This window comes from Thalassophryne amazonica, chromosome 2, assembly GCF_902500255.1.
Source record: "Thalassophryne amazonica chromosome 2, fThaAma1.1, whole genome shotgun sequence".
NCBI classification, from domain to species: domain Eukaryota; kingdom Metazoa; phylum Chordata; class Actinopteri; order Batrachoidiformes; family Batrachoididae; genus Thalassophryne; species Thalassophryne amazonica.
The window spans coordinates 84270202-84290734 of NC_047104.1; the positions used below are offsets into that span (position 1 = coordinate 84270202).

The 20533-nt window shown below is 41.7% G+C and overlaps 1 protein-coding gene across 1 annotated transcript in view; it reads left to right on the forward strand.

The window, feature by feature from the left end:
* Window positions 1-20533, forward strand: part of LOC117503844 (CUB and sushi domain-containing protein 1-like) — a 2069078-nt gene that overhangs the window by 1138913 nt on the left and 909632 nt on the right. Inside the window, exon 10 of the mRNA XM_034163109.1 lies at window positions 14048-14169. Within this exon, the coding sequence (XP_034019000.1) occupies window positions 14048-14169 (122 nt within the window). The remainder of the gene's footprint in view (window positions 1-14047; window positions 14170-20533) is intronic.

The window sequence follows — 20533 nt, forward strand, 5'->3', positions numbered from 1 at the left end:
GGTGTTAAAGGAAATTATTATTTTTTTTTTTTTGTGAACAGTTCTCCTTTGCCTGCAGAGGATAGAGCAGTTTTTCATGGAAGCAGCTCTCTTCTCTTTGCAGAGGGTAGAACTATACATCTGTTAGGAAATGTTTAACCGGTAGGTGCTCAACTGATTTTAAATTTTAAAAATGTTTGCCGCTGTTCAGCTTTGTTTACTACGTTATCGGGTCTAAACGTTATCGGAAGATAATTAGTCCAATAATGGTTTTTAAAGTTATCTAAAAAGATAATCTGATAATGAAAACATTATCTTCGATAATTATCTATTATCGGATTATCGGAACTGTGCCCACCACTGGTTAGGAATCGATAAGAAATTTTTTGATCCACCGACATGAATAGTCTTTTTGCTTAACGATTCCCTTATCAGTTCTTCAGTTCACATTATGCAGGAGAAGCCTTTGTTTTTGAGGGTGTGTATCAGGAAAATAATCGTTTCTCTACATTGATTGCAGACCCGCTGTTTCGGTAGCAGGTCACAGCATTGCTTTGCTGCTTAAAGCTTAAAGCAGCAAAGCTTCAAGCAGTGAAGCTTCTCTGCTTCGCTTCTCTTTTCAGAAGCAGCAGGTTGCCAATTTCTTCATTAACCCCCCTCAAAGCCATTTAAAGATGTCAATCATGATTCACCTTTATGCTGATTAGAGTCATGAACTGCCTTGTTGTGGGCAAGAAACGAGAATCGTCCTCTATTCCTTCCACACCGGAGTTTTTATTCATTCCTCATTAACTTTTCAAGGGGCAGTGCACGCGATGGTTCTCTGCCATGAGCTGGACCTGCTTTGCTGGTTCATAAACTGAAGAAGTTACTGTCCCTCAGGTAAAGGAAACAATAATAGGCAATAGGTTCGGTACACAGGAAATCAGTCAACGTAGTGGAGGTACAGGCAGGTAGCAAGCTGAGGCGGAGTCCAAAAAACAAGCACAATTCCAAATACATGGCGAAAGGAGTTCACAGGGCTGAGGCAGAGGCAAAGTCAAAAACGAGCAGAGTTCAGGGATAAGATGAGGCGGAAGTCAGTAACACAGGCAAGGTCAGAAATATTACGAGGCAAAACAGGACAAAGGCGTGAGGCTGGAAAGTGCAACATGCAACAGTCTGGTGAGGGACTGTGAGACTGTGAGGGCTTAAATACTAGTGGAAGAATCAGAGTGTGAAATGAGGAACAGGTGTGCAGAGAGTGCTGGAAGGGGGCGTGACCAGGGAAGACAAAGGTAAGTGCAAGAGAGGGCAGTAAGGCAAAAGCAACGTGAACTCAGGCAAGATAATTAAATGACAGAAAAACCAACGGTAAAAAAAGTGACGTGCTTGACTAACCATAATAAACACGAACAAAACAGAGGGGGTGAAACTAAAACTAAGGTGGCGAGTCGAGGAGTGAAAAACCAGTGATAATTAAAAAGAGACGACGTGACCCAGGAAGTGAATACACTAAACATGACAAAACAAACTATTGACAGAATAGGAAATAAATGATGAACAAATCAAAACCAGGGACTAGGTAATGCAATGAATGAATAAATCATAAATAAATGATACACAGAATAAATCCGGTAACAGAAGCATTACACAAAGTACAGAAACAAACAGAACCAAACCAAGACTTACATGACCACATATAATAATATGAAAAGTAAAACTATAAACCCTCAGTGGAAGCCTAGACCAAATAAGGGGAAAACCCCGACATTAACCCCAGGCTGGGGCAGATCCTGACATCACCCCCCCCAAGGCAGCCGGCACTGATGGCTGCCAGAAACACCACCCCAAAACCCAGAGAGAAAGCATGGAAAACCACAAAACCATGGAAAACCGGCAGAAAAATCTGAGGAGGGAGTCGGCATGATAGACAACCAACAACCCTCAACACGGGGAATAGAGTGCCTGAGCCTGAACGGGTGAACAAAACCAGAGAGACCCCCAAATGGATCACAACAGGGCAGAACTAGGGACCACTGAACCCCAAGAGTCCGGTCCTGGGGTACACAGCAGCCCACGGGAGAGCCAGGAGGGCAACCATTATGCCCACCAGGAGGCAAGGGTACGACAGGAGGTTTCCCCGAGGGATGCACAGGAACAGAGACGAAACCAGAACCTGGGACAGGGCAGGGCGTGGTAGTGGGACAAAACTTCCCCGGCATCACAGCAGTGATCCAACGGGAGAGACCAACAAACCTGAGCAATGAACGAAGGGGATGGAGGACCTGCGTGGCCACTTTCTGCACAATCCCAGGAATACGAGAAGAAAAAGCAGTTAGTAACAACCAGACAAACCAAGAAAAGAATGGAGGAAGAGATCAACAGACGACAGACACCAAAAATAGAACCCAAATACCACCAAAAACAACTATGCTGGAAAACCAAAACCACAAAGTTGAAGGATCGCCAAAAGTGAAAATCCTGACAAAAAAATGAAGGGAGGAATGAAATAAAAAGGAAAGCCACTGAAAAACACTTCTACATGGACCTAGGAAAGTGGGGGAACCAAGAAGGGAACTACATGTAGAGGAACACTGTGAAATAAGGACAAACTAAACAAGAAGCAACCATCGGACAGAAGTTTTATGGGAACTATGGAGAAAATATAAACACAAAATACTGCTACATAAATAAATAAAAGGCAAAAGGTACAAAAAAGAACCAAACTGACATAGAGGGTAATCAAAAATTGAAACTTGATGAATATAACTGAGAGTGGTATTCAATGCAAAAGGACCTGGAGGGATGACCCATGTCGAACGTGAACCGAGTGGGGACCAGGGAGACATGAGTTCCAGAAACCACCAGAAAAATAGCATGTTTGCTACTAGCAGGGTAATGTTAGCAAGTAGGGACCAATCCGGAACGAGATTCAAAACACAAAACTGCTTACCAAACCAAAACAACCAGAAGAGCATTACTTGCCAGAAACGGAAACCTAATGAACAGAGAAACTTGCCAAAATTTGCAAAAGTGGAACCATGAAAAACTGACAGTAAAGCAGATTCACCTGGGGAGCTAACCAGGTCCAATACCACTTTATGGATCCAGAAAGAGAACTTCAGAAAACCATGTCGTGGGAGGCTAACCAATTCCCAACAGAAATACAGATATTGAGAGAAGTCATGTTTTAAGAAAATTTTGAAACAAACGACAACTGATAAGCTAAGAAATAGCTTAGCACCAAAGAAATGCAGGAGCCCCATGTTGTCCAGAACCGAGACACTAAACAGTCCTCCTAACGGGCCCTGAAAATGGGAAAGCATGATTAGGAAAAATAACAAAAGACTCACAGTTCCACTGATTATGGCAGCAACAGTTCTTGTTGGGAAGGACTCTGAAGATCTGAATAGAGACATAGGTGATGAAGGGATGTCCTGCATCGGACGCACCATTGTCGATCCGGGTGGCTCTGCAGTTGCGCATGGAAAAGCGCACAACTTGTCAGATGCAGCTGGCTTTGCTGAAGGCTGGGAAGCTGTGCGTGTTGCTACATGCTGGACTGATGTGAGTGGTGATCATGGCCTGGCGCACACAACAACAGAATCAGCTGTTTTCACTGAAGGCTGAGAAGCTGTGCGCACTGCTGCATGCTGGACTGACGGGACTGGAGATCGTGGTCTGGTGCGCACGGTGGCAGAATCAGCTGTTTTCACTGAAGGCTGAGAAGCTGTGCGCGCTGCTGCATGCTGGACTGACGGGACTGGTGATCGTGGCCTGGCGCGCACGGCGGCAGAATCAGCTGTTTTTGCTGAAGGCTGAGAAGCTGTGCGCACTGCTGCTTCCTGGAGAAACATGGCGGTTGATGTGGCAGCGAGCGCACCGTGAGAACTTTGGACGTTGCTGGTTGAGTCTGGAGCGGAGTGTGCACTGTATGTGATGCCAGTGATGTTGGCACAGTTGTTTGAAACTGAGGCGTGATGAGCTGTGGTGACGCGGGCTGTTCAGCTGGCTTCTGGAGTGTGTGCATCAGAGAAACTGGGGGCGTGTGTCTCTCCGCTTGCTCCAGTGATGTCATGACTGGTGCGGCCGAGGGCTGAGGTGATGTGGTCTTGCCCGATGGCTCTATTGGCACCAGGAGAGACATGTCCTCAGCAGAGAGGTTGGGCAAGATGGGAACCTTCATTCCCGTGGGCGAGGAAGTCGTGGTGGCAACAGGCTGGTGCGATAGCACCTGGAGCTTCCGAGGTGCGGGCAGGGGGCCAGATGAGGCGGGACCGGAACTGGTACTGCATAAGATCACGGATCTGGTTCTTTGGACAGATTCAGCTCTGTGGGTTCCCGTCTGAACAGACTTCGTGGAGCAGGAACTGGAGGCAGGCAGGACGTGGAAGGTGTGGACGGCTGAGGAGGCGTGACTGCTTCGGCCGACAGTGTGATGAAGCGGGGCGTGTCCAGACAGGAGTCATAGATCTCTGATTCAAACAAGTAGTCCATTGGATCTTCGACACAGGTAGGAAGCCGACCTTGCTTAAAAAGAGTTTTGATATGTTTTAACTCTGGGAAGGCAGTTACCATTTTGTTTGCATAACATGACTGCAGCTGGAAAGTGGTACATCAAGTACAGTGAGTGATTTATTTGTCCTGGTATTTTTCACAGATAGTTCTGCATGTTGATTGGCTGACACAAATGGATAAGCAGACAGACAGAGGTTAAAACTTTCTTTAGCTCTGGTGTATTGTGAGTGTGGTGATAGGTCTCCTGAGACGCAAAGCCATGAGCCTCTCTCATTCTCTGCTGAGACATTGCTGTTAATTAAAAGTTGTACTGGAATGAATCACCATGAAAGTGTTTCTGTCTCAGTGTATATGTGTGCATGGACTTGTGTGTGTTTCAGTGTGTTTTAGTACTCTTTTCTAATTAACAGGCGGATCTGTCATCAGAGACCCCCCCTCTTTCTCTTTCTCTTTCTTTCTCTCTCTTTCCCTCTTCTCTCTGTCATTGTATCTCCTGAACTTTCTCCTTCCTATCTGTGGAAAGTTATTGCTTTATTCTTTCCACTTTTCTATTTCCTGACCTCTCCCTTGTCCAGGCAGGGCTCGTCTGTCGCTAAATCATTATGATAAAGAATGGGCGATCACCCAAAGATATATATATATATATATATATATATATATATATATATATATATATATATATATATATATATATATATATATATATATATATATATTCCCACTGTGTGAATGTGTGACCTTTTTGTTCCACTTTTCCCCTTAAAATGATTCATTTGAGGTAAAAACATAGATAAGTTTATCAGACTCTGGAATCAAGACATAGTACTTTGAACATGGCAGAGGATATAATCAATGTGGATTAAATACAGTGCCAGGAACAATATTATGAAAAATGTTCATGTTAGAGGTCAAGATTTTTGGCCAAGGTTTTTTTTTTCCTTAATACCATCAAAGAAGAATTTGGGGAGATTTTTAAATTACCATCTTTACCCAACTTATCGAACAATGCTGTGACCTTTGTGGACTCAACGAATACCATGATTGCAGGATTTCAGTGATTTGCCAGAAGCTGTGTTTGTGATTGTCCTAGATCAATACAAAGATACATTGACTTTGAGGATTTGTCCATCAAAAGTGTATCTTTTGTCATTGAGACATTAACTTATTTTAGCAGTGACATTCATGTGACTGGATCCTCATTTTTTTTTGCAATGAAGATACACCTGGGAAGATCCTATGAAGTCTTGAGGTTGCTGAACAGAGGTGGTTCCTGTCTTGCTGTATGACTGAGAGACTTGGCTGCTAACCAGTAACCAATGCAATGTCTGTATGTCTTTGGTACAAGTTGTCTTCAGAGGATCATTGGTGAAACATTTTCATCGTTGTTAAAATATCCATGCAGACCAATGCAGTCCTTGTAGTCAGCCTTGTGGGTGCCAATACATACATATAATTTCAATTTCAATTTTCAATTTATTTTCATTTATATAGCGCCAAATCACAACAGAGTTGCCTCAAGGTGCTTCACACAGGTAAGGTCTCACCTTACCAACCCCCAGAGCAACAGCGGTAAGTAAAAACTCCCCCTGAGAAAGAAACCTCAAGCAGACCAGACTCAAAGGGGTGACCCTCTGCTTGGGCCATGCTACAGACATAAATTACAGAACAATTCACAGAACAATTCACGGACGAATATACAAGAAATGCTGTTGGTGCACAGGACACGAGGATCACCAACACGAATACAACTCCCATCTCTGGATGGAGCTGCATCTTAAACCAACACATATAAGCATTTTATGCAAGTGTGCCCCCCCCCCCCCCCCCCCCACTGGGCACACCAGATGTGTTGGGGGAGCGGCTTTGGCTTTTAATCTTTCGTCTACCTATCACTGTATGCCGTGTGACCAGGCCCTTAGACCTGAACACTTTTTAGAAGAAGAAGCCAACCATTTTATTTCTTATGTTAATTTTCTGTCTTAATGTATTTACAGTGTTTTGGATTTTTTCCTCATGTACACAATATTATTATTATTATTATTATTATTATTATTGTTATTTTATGTTATTATTACTTATATTTTGTAATTTATTTGGACCACATTGGAATAAGTGTTTTCGCTTTCTTGTGTCATCCATGTATTTTTAATGTATTTACAATTATATTATATTCTTACGTTGAACTTACTAAATAAAATCATGCAGGTACACATGCTTTTAATATATAGATGATTTACCATACTCTGTAGGAGTGGCGTGTGACTCCACAATGTAATTATCAATGTCCATTGTTCAGTGTTGCTACCTAATATCTCTAGTTTCTATAAACATATTAGTCCTATCAACATTCCTTTTGGCGGTGTTCATCCTTGTCCCAAAATACATAAGCAAATGTCAGCCCTCCCAGTTTGTTCATATTCAAAGTTATATGCACACATGCACCTTGCACGCAGAGCTTTTTGTCTTTTCTGCATTCTACCACAAGCAGGTGCTTGTATTTTCGCACATCCACAAACAGTCACTCTCCTTTTACAGCACAAGATTCCTTGGATTACTTTGCAAAGAAAATAGAAGTGACGAGGTTAAACATATCCCAGTGTGCCTTAACCCAGCCACTACACCCTGCTAATGAGGTGGGTGCCATTACTGAGGTATTACCTAGATTTGCAGAATTTGATAGTATCTCACTAGGCATGCTGACGAAACTCGTAAAGTCTACAAAAAGAACAACCTGCTTATTTGATTAAGGACCTGTGTCCCACTCTTGGGCCGACTGTGCTGGAAATTGTTAATCTCTCATTAACTATGGATCTGTTCCAAAATGTTTGAAAGCTGCAGTGATTAAACCATTACTAGATATCTAATGTTGGCTTGAGTGTATTGAAAAACTATAGGCAAATATGAAATCTATCATTTTGCTCTAAAATTCTGGAAACAGTGGTTTCACGGCAGCTCGGGGACCACCTTACTGAGAACAATCTTTTTGAGCCACTGCAGTCTGCTTTTAGAAAATATCATTCCACAGAGACAGCTCTCACTAAAGTGGTGAATAATCTTTTGCTTGCAATGGATTTGGACACCACTACGGTTCTGGTGCTGTTGGATCTCAGTGCTGCATTTGATACTGTGGATCATCATATTCTACTCGATAAGATAGAGAATCATTTTGGGATTAATGGGAGTGCCCTTACGTGGTTGACGTCATACGTGACCAGTCGTTGCCACTGTGTTTTGTACAATAACACTACCTCTAAGCTCAGTGACATGAAATTTAGGGTTCCACAGGGGTCTGTCTTAGCTCCCCTGCTTTTCTCCCTTTATATAGCACTGATACTCAGTTATACATGCCGATAACTGCTGATAATGTCATCCACATAAAATCCTTAGAAGGTTGCCTTGCATAAGCAACTTCCAACTGTCTAGCAATGTCCTACTTTTAAACTCTGGTAAGACTGAAATGATGGTTCTTGGTCCAGTGAGACACTGGCATCAATTTGACACTTAGCCTAGGCTCATGTGTCATGCATCACACTGGCAAAGTGAGGAATCTTGGGGTAATTTTTGATCCTACATTGTCCTTTGACATCCACATTAGAAGTATTATGAGGACTGCTTTCTTCCACCTGCGAAATATAGTGAAGAATCATTCTATCCTGTCTATGGCTGATGCTGAGACCCTGATTCATGCATTTTTCTCTTCTAGATTGAACTACTGCCACGCTCTATTTTCTGGTTTAGCGCTATCCACCATTAGGAATCTCCAATTGGTTCAAAATGCTGCTGCCAGACTTTTGACACAAAGCACTAAGTTTGACCACATTACACCCATTTTGGCATCTCTTCAATGGCTTCCTGTCCCTGTGAGATCAGATTTTAAGGTTCTGGTACCAGCCTATAAAATTGTTCACGGACTGGCACCTCCCTACCAAGCTGACCTAATTAAACCCTACGTACTGGCCTGGGCTTTGCTTTCTCAAGGTGCAGGATGACTTTGTGTACCCAGGGACAATAAAAAGTCTGTGGGTCACAGAGCTTTCTCTTATCGTGCCCCTGTTCTGTATAATGATCTCCCTGAGCCAATAAAACAGTCCGATTCTGTAGAGACTTTCAAGTCCAGACTTAAGATGCACTTTTTTTTTTCCTTTTCTTATGGCTAGCATATTGGCATAGTATGTTACTATGATTTTTACTCGGTTAAATTCAATTTATTAGGAAACGTAGTGTGCTGCGGCCTCAACTTTATCTAGTGGCCAGTGATCAGCTTAGTATTTCTTTTGTTCTTCTTGTTGCTTAATGCTGACAAATTATATTGTATTCGTTCTCTTTCTGATGCCTGATTTTGTTTTTTTCTCTCTGTTTGAGGTGCCGCTCCAGCCAGAGATGGGTGTGGTGTCTGTTTTTGAAACCCTCCTGTGCTGTGCACCGGCACCATTTCCTGTATATTTGTTTTGTCAGTTATTTTGTAATTTGTGTCTGTAGCATGGCCCGAGCAGAGGGTCACCCCTTTGAGTCTGGTCTGCTTGAGGTTTCTGAATCAGATGGAGTTTTTCCTTACCACTGTCACCTGTGTGCTTGTTCTGGGGGTTGGTAAGGTTAGACCTTACTTGTGTGAAGCACCATGAGGCAACTTTGTTGTAATTTGGTGCAATATAAAAATTAAATAAATTGAAATTGAATTGAAATTGAAATTCTCATCACTGCTTTCTTTGATTTATTCTGTTCTTCAGTTTTATCTCACCCTACCTTTTTTATTCAGCTTCTTTCATAAGTGTCACCTACCACATTACAAAACTCTAATAAATCAAATCTTTCCTTCAACAGATTCATATACAAATTTTGCAAACATCAAATATCAGTGATATTTGTTTTATTTACAAATATCAAACAGATATATAGTATGTTTGAAAGTGATTTAAAAAACCTAGTCAATCCATATTGTTGAAAAAGAAAAGAAATAAGCTTGAACAAACATTGGTATCACAGCATCATCAATGTTATCTGGATTTATTTTCATCCATTTGCTGATGTGATAAATGTTAGCATTACCTGCGTGTTGCCCATGGGGATCCACTGGCTCTAGGTTGGGCAGTATTCATAAAGTAGGTAGCTGACATTTTTCAAGGGTGGTAATAAATTTAGCAAAGCTTGTATAATGGTGCCATGGCCCCAACATCAGACTTAACTCACTTGTGGTAAGAGCAATAGAACACTTAACTGAACTGACTAAACCAATTGAACTGCAAAAAACATAATAAATCAGTCACACAAACAACGCTGTTAATCAACTTTCCATTATCACAGCATTCATCCTTGATCCAAATTACCAAATGGAAGATGTCAGCTCTCCCCGGTTGTTGTGTGATCGAAGCCACACACACACACACACACACACACACACACACACACACACACACACACACACACACACACACACACACACACACACACACACACACACACAGGCCACTTGGCTATTATAACATAGATACACTGTATTATGTATTATGAGAACATTCTCAAAGGAAAAAAATATTTGACAAGTAATGAGCATTGTGTTCAGCAACATTTCACAAATATGCTTTTCTTTGTTTGTGGGGGTTATTGTGATCTCATAACTGAACATCATAATCCTGTTTGTGCATAACGGTACATTTGGTCATGCATTACGTGACACAAAATAAGTCTGTTTGATTGTATTTACTACACAAGATGTTTGAAAATAACAATGTGTTCATCATTGTGTTTTATATTTGTGAGGGAACTAATAAACTGAAGTTGTTTGGCTTTTCCCCAAAAATATATATTTACCTGAAGCAGTACGATAAAACTTGTCATCAAGCCACTACTTTAATATGAATAGGGCTTTGTTTTTAGAGCTTCTTATGAAACTGCTATTAATTTTGCATCCAATATGTGCAGTTACTAAAGATCAGTCTTGATGTAATTAAGCTTTTTTTTTTGCTTGAATTGGGTTTATTTATTATCATAAAATGCTTTTTCATTTCATGGCAAGATGTTGCTTGGGGTGGAGGAGCCTGAGCTTGTGCGGGAGGTTTAGAGATACCGACTAGAGATAGTCGGGCTCACCTCCATGCACAGCTTGGGCTCTGGTACCCAACTCCTGGAGAGGGGCTGGACGCTTCATTTTTCTGGCGTTGCCCATGCGGAGAGGCGGAGAGCTGGGGTCACATTGCTTATTGCTCCCCAGCTCAGACGCCATGTGTTGGAGTTCACTCCAGTGAACGAGAGGGTCGCATCCCTACGCCTTCGGGTCGGGGACAGGTCTCTCACCGTAGTCTTGGCCTTAGGGGCTGAGCGGCAGTGCAGAGTACCCGACCTTCTTGGAGTCCCTGGGAGGGGTACTAGATATCGCTCTGACTGGGGACTCCATTGTTCTCCTGGGGGATTTCAATGCCCACATGGGCGGCGACAGTGAGACCTGGAACGAGGTGATCGGGAAGCATGGCCTCCCCAATCTGAACCTGAGTGGTGTTCAGTTGTTGGACGTCTGTGCTAGTCACAGTTTGTCCATCACGAACACCATGTTCGAGCACAAGGGTGTCCATAAGTGCACGTGGCACCAAGACACCCTGAGCTGAAGGTCGATGATCGACTTTGTAGTCATATCATCTGACCTTCGGCCACATGTCTCGGACACTCGAGTGAAGAGAGGGGCAGAGCTGTCAAATGATCACCACCTGGTGGTGAGTTGGATCCGCTGGGAGGGGAGGAAGCCGAACAGACCTGGCAGGCCCATACGTATCGTGAGGGTCTGCTGGGAACGACTGGCGGAACCCTCTGTCAGCGAGGTCTTCAACTCCCACCTCCGGGGGAGCTTCTCCCAGATCCCGGGGGAGGTTGGAGACATGGATTCCGAGTGGACCATGTTCTCCACCTCCATTGTCGATGCGGCTGTTCCTAGCTGTGGTCACAAGGTCTCTGGTGCCTGTCGCGGTGGCAATCCCCGAACCCGGTGGTGGACGCCGGAAGTAAGGGATGCCGTCAAGCTGAAGAAGGAGTCCTACTTATCTTTGTTGGTGAGGGACGGATGGAGTGTGAGATCGATAGACGAATTGGTGCAGCATCTGCAGTGATGCGGTTGCTGTATCGGACCGTCGTGGTGAAGAGAGAGCTGAGTAGGGGGGCAAAGCTCTCGATTTACCGATCGATCTACGTTCCGATCCTTACCTATGGTCTTGAGATTTGGCTCATGACCGAAAGATCGAGATCGCGAGTGCAAGCAGCTGAGATGAGTTTCCTCCGCAGGGTGGCTGGGCGCTCCCTTAGAGATAGGGTGAGGAGCTCGGTCACTCGGGAGGAGCTCGGAGTCGAGCCGCTGCTCCTCCACGTTGAAAGGAGTCAGTTGAGGTGGCTCGGGCATCTTTTCCTGATGCCCCCTGGACGCCTCGCTGGAGAGGTGTTTCGGGCACGTCCCATTGGGAGGAGGCCCCAGGGAAGACCCAGGACACGCTGGAGGGACTACATCTCTCGGCTGGCTTGGGAACGCCTTGGGGTTCCCCCGGAGGAGCTGGGGGAGGTGTGTGTGGATCGGGATGTCTGGGCGGCTTTGCTTGAGCTGCTGCCCCCGCGACCCGACTCCGGATAAAGCGGAAGAAAATGGATGGATGGATGCTGCTTATATAATGCAATTTAATTTCTCTGTAGTGCCATGCTCAGTCTGGATTGTGTTTTATCAATGTGGCATTTGAAAAAGAATTGCAGAAAAATAATGTAAAACAAGAGCAATCAGAGATTTCTGATGTCCACCAATCACCAGTCTTCCATGCCCAAATATCTATTTGTGGTGCAAATTTGGTGAGAATCCGTGAAGCAGTTTTGACATAATTCTTCAAAGACTATATAAAATGAAAATTGATCCAGAATCCAGATCCAGATCACCTCCAAACTTTAATGGAATCTTCCATGGCCTAATAGCATGTGTCAATGGTGAAAATGAGGTGAGAATCTGTGAAAGAGTTTTTACATAATCCTTCAAAGGCTATATAAAGTGAACTTGATCCAGAATCCAGATCCGGGTCTGGATCAGGATCACATTCAAAATTCAGTTCTGTGGTGTGGTAGATGCAACAATGCATGGCACTAGTGTATATTCCCACAACTGATATTAAACCACACACAGTAAAAGAACAAGCCTTAGTCTTTCATTCACCTCCACCATAGAGAACTACTTCCAGTGGACCCATTGTGGTCATCTTTCATTTTGCAGTGGTGAGATTTTACATATTGTAACAAATTGTTTCCTTATTTCAGCACCTGTGTCTGACTTGTTATAAATAATGACAATAACAAATAAGTCTTTTTATTATGCTGAAATTGAGTTTTAGATGTCAAATTATTTAGTGTCTGCACTTTTCTCTGTCCCTGACAAAGGCAACACCTCTACATCTGGAGTTGGTCTCTGGGCACTTGACTGTGGCTGCCAACTGCTACTAGCAGTTGGATTGTGTCTGTCATTATGATGGGTTAAATGCAGAGGACAAATTTTGTTGTGTGTATGTACAATGAAAATTAAAGGAAAGTATTACTGTCCTTACAAATGTTAACTTTGTAGAAAATATAATGTAAAGTACTTTGTTGTAACCTTAAAATATATTTTTGGCCCGTGGCCTTCCACCCAGATTTATTTTTGGCCCTTCATAGGAAAGAATTTGTGTGCCCTGCTGTAGAATTTTGACCATTTTCTCACTGGCATTGTACAATGGTACAAGTCCACTGTATTAAGAAGGTACAACAAATTTAAAACAAGAGCAATTACAGATTTCTGACATCAGCCAGTCCGGATCCGGATCACCTCCAAAATTCAGTGGTCTTCCATGCCCTAATATGTATCTGTATTGGAAAATTTTGTCAAAATCCATTAAGTAGTTTTGACGTAAGCCTTCAAAGCGTAATTAAAGTGAAATCTTGATCTAGAATCTGTATTCGGATCTGGATCACCTCCAAAATTTTAATGGTGTCTTTCATGGCCTAATATGTATCCGTGGTGAAAATGTGGTAATAATCTGTGCAGTAGTTTGATGTAATCCTGCTAACAATAATCCTTCAAAGCCTATATAAAGTGAAACTTGATCCAGAATCCGGATCCGGAACCAGATCAACTCCAAAATTTAATTGGTTCTTCCATGGCCTATTATCTATCTCTGGTGAACATTTTGTCAAAATCTGTGCAGTAGTTTTGACATAATTCTGCTAAAAGACAGACAGACAAATAAATGCACGTGATTTTATTATGTCCTTTGCAGACACAAAAAAAAAAATGGAAAAAGAAATACTACCAGTTTCAATGGGGAGTTGCTATGATCATTTTATGTGGCACTGAGAAAATTCTAGAATAGATGAATCCACCAGAGTGCTCAAACTCAGTATCGACCATTGACGGCTCTTATGGTCTGGCTTTTTCACTCTTTTTGTCTCAGTAACTGTTCCTTTGTGATTTTTTCCCCTATTTTTAAATTAAGAAGCCATTTGAAGTCTGGAAGCATAATTTTGATGATCTAATAAATCCACTTTAAGACTCGACATAATTTTCTTTCTCTCTTCTACGCAGCTCGTACCTGTGGCAGCAACCTAAGCGGGCCCAGAGGGGTTATAACTTCTCCTAACTACCCTGTCCAATATGAGAACAATGCACACTGTGTGTGGGTCATCACTGCAGTGGACTTTGAAAAGGTGAGCTCATTCTTTTTTTTTTTTTTTTTTTTTATCCACAGTTTCATGCTACAAGTAAAAAAAATAAAAATAATATATATATATATATATATATATATATATATATATAATTATTGAATAAAATAAATTACTTGCTTGTGTAATTGGGGTATTGAAATGCACTGTGATGATGCCTTTTAAGAGAATTCACTTTGGGTTTTCATCCTAAATGCCTTGTTTTGACAAGACAAAGTAGGTTATACGAAATGTGACTGTTTAGTTTCCATTTTTCATTTAGTGTTCAATAATGTCAAATTATGTTTAAAATATTGCTTTAGCCAGCAATCATACCAGGAATTAATCTTGGTTTATTTGCATTGTTTAATTGAATAATTGTCAACTTGTTGAAGCAGCAACATTTTGCAGTTCCTTACATTGCTGTTACATTGTCTGTGCACACATAATTGTCTAATATTACAAACAGAATGCAAATTATACAATGACAAGCAGAGAAGGTGTTGCCTATCAGCAGTGATGCCGGGAACTTGTCCTCACCTCTTAAAGCACGGTGATCAGCACACCTGCACTGAGCTTTACAAAGACATTTTTATACTTTTTTCCCTCCTTTATTTAGAATTCTGAGTTGAGCCGCTCCGTATCGTCTCGTTAAAAACAGCTGATCCTCCCCGACGCGTCAACAACTAACACTGTTTTCCACTCAAATGCACCTAAACTCTCTTTCTGAGGACCACATGATGTGAAAACGCAATAAAACTTTCTTACCTGTAAATCTGGTCCTGTTTTCTGCATAAATATATGTTATCCATTCTTTGTGCTCAAACGCCAAAGCAGGGGCGAATCCAGATGGAATGGGGGCGTGGGGGAGGGATGTGCCCCCCCTCACAACACCCCTAGATTAAAGGTCCAGTTTTGAAGCCGTTTTGTACTACAACTACTAATACTGCTTAAAATAATAATAATTTCGACAAGTAAAATGTTTAGAGAATTTAAATGTTAGAAAAATGTTAGAATTTAATAGTTACATTTATAAACAATGTAGGTTTTAAATTGCAAGTTTTACTGTTACAGTGCTGTCAACAGTTAAATATGAGGTCAAGAAAGAGGTCTTTATTTTACTTTTTATAAAACAAGTATTTGTTTTCATTGAAGTCAAGAAAGGGTGACTATAAAGTGAGTTTTGGCAAAACAGGTATCATTGTCATGTTGACATGGGTTGTTGTCGGCAGCTGGGGAAAGTAACTAAAAAAGTAACTAGTAATCTAACTTAGTTACTTATACAATTGAGTAATCAGTAAAGTAACTAAGTTACTTTTTCAAGGAGTAATCAGTAATCAGTAATTGGATTACTTTTTCAAAGTAACTGTGGCAACACTGCCTATCAGTAGGTTGGTAGTCTGGGGTGGTGGGGTTGAGGTGGGGATAACCTCATATTAACTTGCTAATGTTCGTAAACATTCCCTTTAGCTAGTTAATGTTATTTAGTTAAACTGCAAGTTAAGGCAAATGTGGACACTGTCTAATGTCGACATTCAACTGTAGAGACTTGACAAAGTCAAATTCAGAACCTCTGAAGCTAATAAATTAATGTATTAAACAAGTGATACAGCAACTTAAAATATTCTACCACAGTGTCATCTGGCTTGTGCCATGCACTGAAAAATAGATTTGAATCAGCCATTGCAAAGATGGGAGTGAAACACATGCAACTCATGTTAAGAAATGGTATTGTCCACTTAAGTGTGTCTGAAATCACATAACTAGAGTCTTCCAGGCATGAATAAGAGAATTGTATTATACTATTTACAGTTAAATAAAATCACCAGTGTAAAACTAACACTGACAGTGAAGATGTGGTCCTACTCTGGTCAGATTTGGACCATATGTTCACTGTCAGTGTTAAATTAACCCTGGCAGTGTTAATTTGACACTGGTGATTTTACTGTGCAGGTAAGAAGGCTATATTAGTGTTTGGAATCCCCCCCCCCCAAATTGTTGTTTTTACCTCTTTTTGGGAGTCTAAATTTTAACTTGGAGAGTCACAACCAACCACCCCTGCAGTATCAGACTGAAACATGGTTCTCAAGACCAGGCACCTAAGTGGCTCTACTCTACTCTTTGCTATGCTCCTATTTTACTCTTCCTTTTTAGATATTTAGATATACCTTTGTATACTGGCATATTTGGGGGGGATAACAGTCAGTATCTGGTGTGACCACCATTTGCCTCATGCAGTGCAACACATCTCCTTCGCATCATCCGTGAAGAGAACACCTCTCCAACGTGCCAAACGCCAGCGAATGTGAGCATTTGCCCACTCAAGTCGGTTACGACGACGAACTGGAGTCAGGTCGAGACCCCGATGAGGACGACGAGCATGCAGATGAGCTTCCCTGAGACGTTTCTGACAGTTTGTGCAGAAATTCTTTGGTTATGCAAACCGATTGTTCCAGCAGCTGTCCGAGTGGCTGGTCTCAGACGATCTTGGAGGTGAACATGCTGGATGTGGAGGTCCTGGGCTGGTGTGATTACATGTGGTCTGTGGTTGTGAGGCTGGTTGGATGTACTGCCAAATTCTCTGAAACGCCTTTGGAGACGGCTTATGGTAGAGAAATGAACATTCAATACACGAGCAACAGCTCTGGTTAACATTCCTGCTGTCAGCATGCCAATTGCACGCTCCCTCAAATCTTGCGACATCTGTGGCATTGTGCTGTGTGATAAAACTGCACCTTTCAGAGTGGCCTTTTATTGTGGGCAGTCTAAGGCACACCTGTGCACTAATCATGGTGACTAATCAGCATCTTGATATGGCACACCTGTGAGGTGGGATGGATTATCTCAGCAAAGGAGAAGTGCTCACTATCACAGATTTAGACTGGTTTGTGAACAATATTTGAGAGAAATGGTGATATTGTATATGTGGAAAAAGATTTAGATCTTTGAGTTCATCTCATACAAAATGGGAGCAAAACCAAAAGTGTTGCGTTTATATTTTTGTTAAGTATAAGATATACTTTACTGAATTTACATGAATCATAGCTACAACTGTGATAATATTTTGTTTTTTAGCAGAGCAGTATTATAGAGTAGACACATCAGAATAAATCATCTGCTTACAAATGTCCTCAAGAAGCAAGTGTTTGAACCAAACTTTGAAGTACCTAGCCAAGCTAGCTCAACCAGTGAGCCATTTGCCTACGTTACACAGTACATTTTGCAGAGTAAAATATACTCTCCCAGGATAACACTTGGTCCCAGTCTAAATAGAGTAAAATATACTGTTATAAAATGAAATCATCTCTACCATCTTGTCAAATCAAGTTTTTCTACTCTATTAGGAGTCATTCACAGCATGATGGAGTTGATTTTAGACTGTGATAGAGTTGATTTACCACTGTGATACAGTATGTTTTACTCAGTTTGGACTGGGAACAAATGTTATCCCCATAGAGTATATTTTACTCTGCAAAATTTACTGTATACCGACAATTGTAATTATTGAGGCAGTTAGCCATTTCACTAATAACCTAACATTTGCATGACAGTGTTGTCCATACCAACCAATTTTATTACACATATGGCTGCAGACTGCATATATTACTGTTTTTGAATGGTTAAAATTTCTATGTAATATGTAACATAGCTAGCTGTAATAGCTGGAACATGCCAGTTAAATTGAAGGTCAGCAGTATCATGACAGACTTTGATTGAGTCTTGCATGTCAAAGTTCATTAATATAAAATTTGTTGGACAAATGCTCACACAGAGTACTTAAACACATATTACATCATCTCAAGCAAATCCACAAGAATATTAAGATCTTGGACAACTAAACTGAAAAAAAAAAAAAATCTCTTTGAAAATGTGAAGCCAACATATTGTAGTGACTTGGCCTAGTCATTTATGACAGCTTTCTTCAAAACATTATTATGGAATGTTTCTAGAAAAGTACATGTATTGTCCATTTTTACAGGAAATTGTTATTTTCGTATGACTTTTATGTTCAGTTTAAATTTTTCTGTGGCTTGCCTGACAGGAGAGTAACCAAGGGCATTGTTGAAAAGATCATTTCTGCACATAACCGACAACCGGCAAATAAAGGTTAAAAATGGCTGACAGCATTAAAATGCGTCACACAACTGCCTTAATATTCTCAAATGCAGAATCCTCATCAATTCTGGTTTTAGATTTTCATTCTCTCCTTTTGCATGCTCAATGAATTCTGGTTCCATTCATGGACTAACTGTGACATATATGCTCAACTGCAGCTTACAGTGTAACGGGTCATATTCACAGCTATATTCACACTTCACTTTTTCCACATATTGTTATGTTACAGCCTTATTCCAAAATGGAGTAAATTATTTTTTCCCTCAATATTCTACTCACAACACCCCATAATGACAATATGAAATACATTTTTTTTTTAATTTTTGCAAATTTATTAACTAAGAGAGCGTATGTACATATTCACACCCTTTGCTCAATCACTTGTTGATACACCTTTGGCAGCAGTTGCACCCTCAAGTCTTCTTGAATATGATGTTACAAACTTGGCAAACCTATCTTTGGGTAGTTTTGCCTATTCCTCTTTGGAGAACCTCTCAATCTCCATCATGTTGGATGGGGAGCATCAGTCCACAGCCATTTTCAGATCTCTCCAGAGATATTCAATGGGATTCAGGTCTGGGCTCTGGCTGGACCAATCAAGGACATTCACAGAGTTGTCCTCAAGCCACTCCTTTCATATCTTGGCTGTGTGCTTTGGGTCATTGTCCTGCTGAAAGATGAACCTTTGCCCCAGTCTGAGGTCAAGATCACTCCAGCGCAGGTTTTCATCCAGGGTGTCTCTGTACATTGCTGCATTCATTCTTCCTCAATCCTGTCTAGTTTCTCAGTTCCTGCTGCTGAAAAACATCCACACCACATGACATTGCCACAACCATGCTACACTGTAGGGATGGTGTCTGGTTTTCTCCATACCTGAAGCCTAGCATCCATGCCAAAGAGTTCAATTGTTGTCTCATCAGACCACAGAATTTTGTTTCTCATAGTCTGAGAGTCCTTCAGGTGCCTTCTGGCAAACTCCAGCCGGGCTGCCATGTGTGTTTTAGTAAGGAGTGGCTTCCGTCTGGCAACTCTACCATAGAGGCCTGATTGGTGGATTGCTGCAGAGATGGTTGTCCTTCTACAAGATTCTTCTGTCTCCACAGAGGAATGCTGCAGCCCTGACAGATTGACCATCAGGTTCTTGGTCACCTCCTTGACTAAGGCACTTCAACCATGATATCTCAGTTTAGACAAGTGGTCAGCTCTAGGAAGAGTCCTGGTGGATCTGAACTTCTTCCATTTACAGATTATAGGGGTGACTGTGCTCATTAGTACATTCACAGCAGCAGAAATGTTTCTGTATACTCCCACAGATTTGTGCCTCAAGACAATCCTGTCTCAGAGGTTTACAGACAATTCCTTTGACGTCATGTTTAGCTTGTGCTCTGACATGCACTGCTAACTGTGGAACCTTATATGTAGACAGGTGTGTGTATTTCCAAATCATGTCCAGTCTTCTTAATTTGCCTCAAGTGGTGGACTCCAATTAAGCTGTAGAACCATCTCAGTGATGATCAGTGGAAATATGATGCACCTGAGCTCAAATTTGAGCTTCATGACAAAGGTTCTGAATACTTATAAATGGACAGCATTTATATAGCACTTTTCCATCTGCATCAGATGCTCAAAGCACTTTACATAATGCCTCACATTCACCGCAATGTCAGGGTGCTGCCATACAAGGTACTCCATACACACCGGGAGCAACTATGGGATTAAGGACCTTGCCCAAAAGCCCTTATTGATTTTCCAGTCAGGCTGGGATTTGAACTGAGGATCTTCTGGTCTCAAGCCCAACACTTAAACACTAGACCATCACTTCCCTCATGGAAGGTGATGTAATGGAAGGGAGCCAACAACGGGAAGCTGAATGAAAAAGAATGAGGTTTATTGGTTGAGAATTGATCAAACTAAGATACAAAGCAATTTAGAAATGAGAAAGGAGGCCTGTAGTGTGGAGACCCAGATCAGACCAACATTGAGACGGAGCCACAGTCTGATCGAACCAGAACCAGAGATGGTTAGCGAAGAAGACTATGATGGATGTAGGTGTTTGAAACATTTGCCAGAGCATGGGGATGATGTGATGGTGGAGACAGGAGCCAGGTGGCTGCCCACAGAGCTGACGGAGTACAGGAACCATGTAGAAGGCACAGGTGAGTATCGGTGTGGAAACGGCCAAGCACAAAAGCTACCAAATAGGCTGCGTAGTAATGCACTCAACATTGAGCACAAAATGCGGGCATCAGAACGC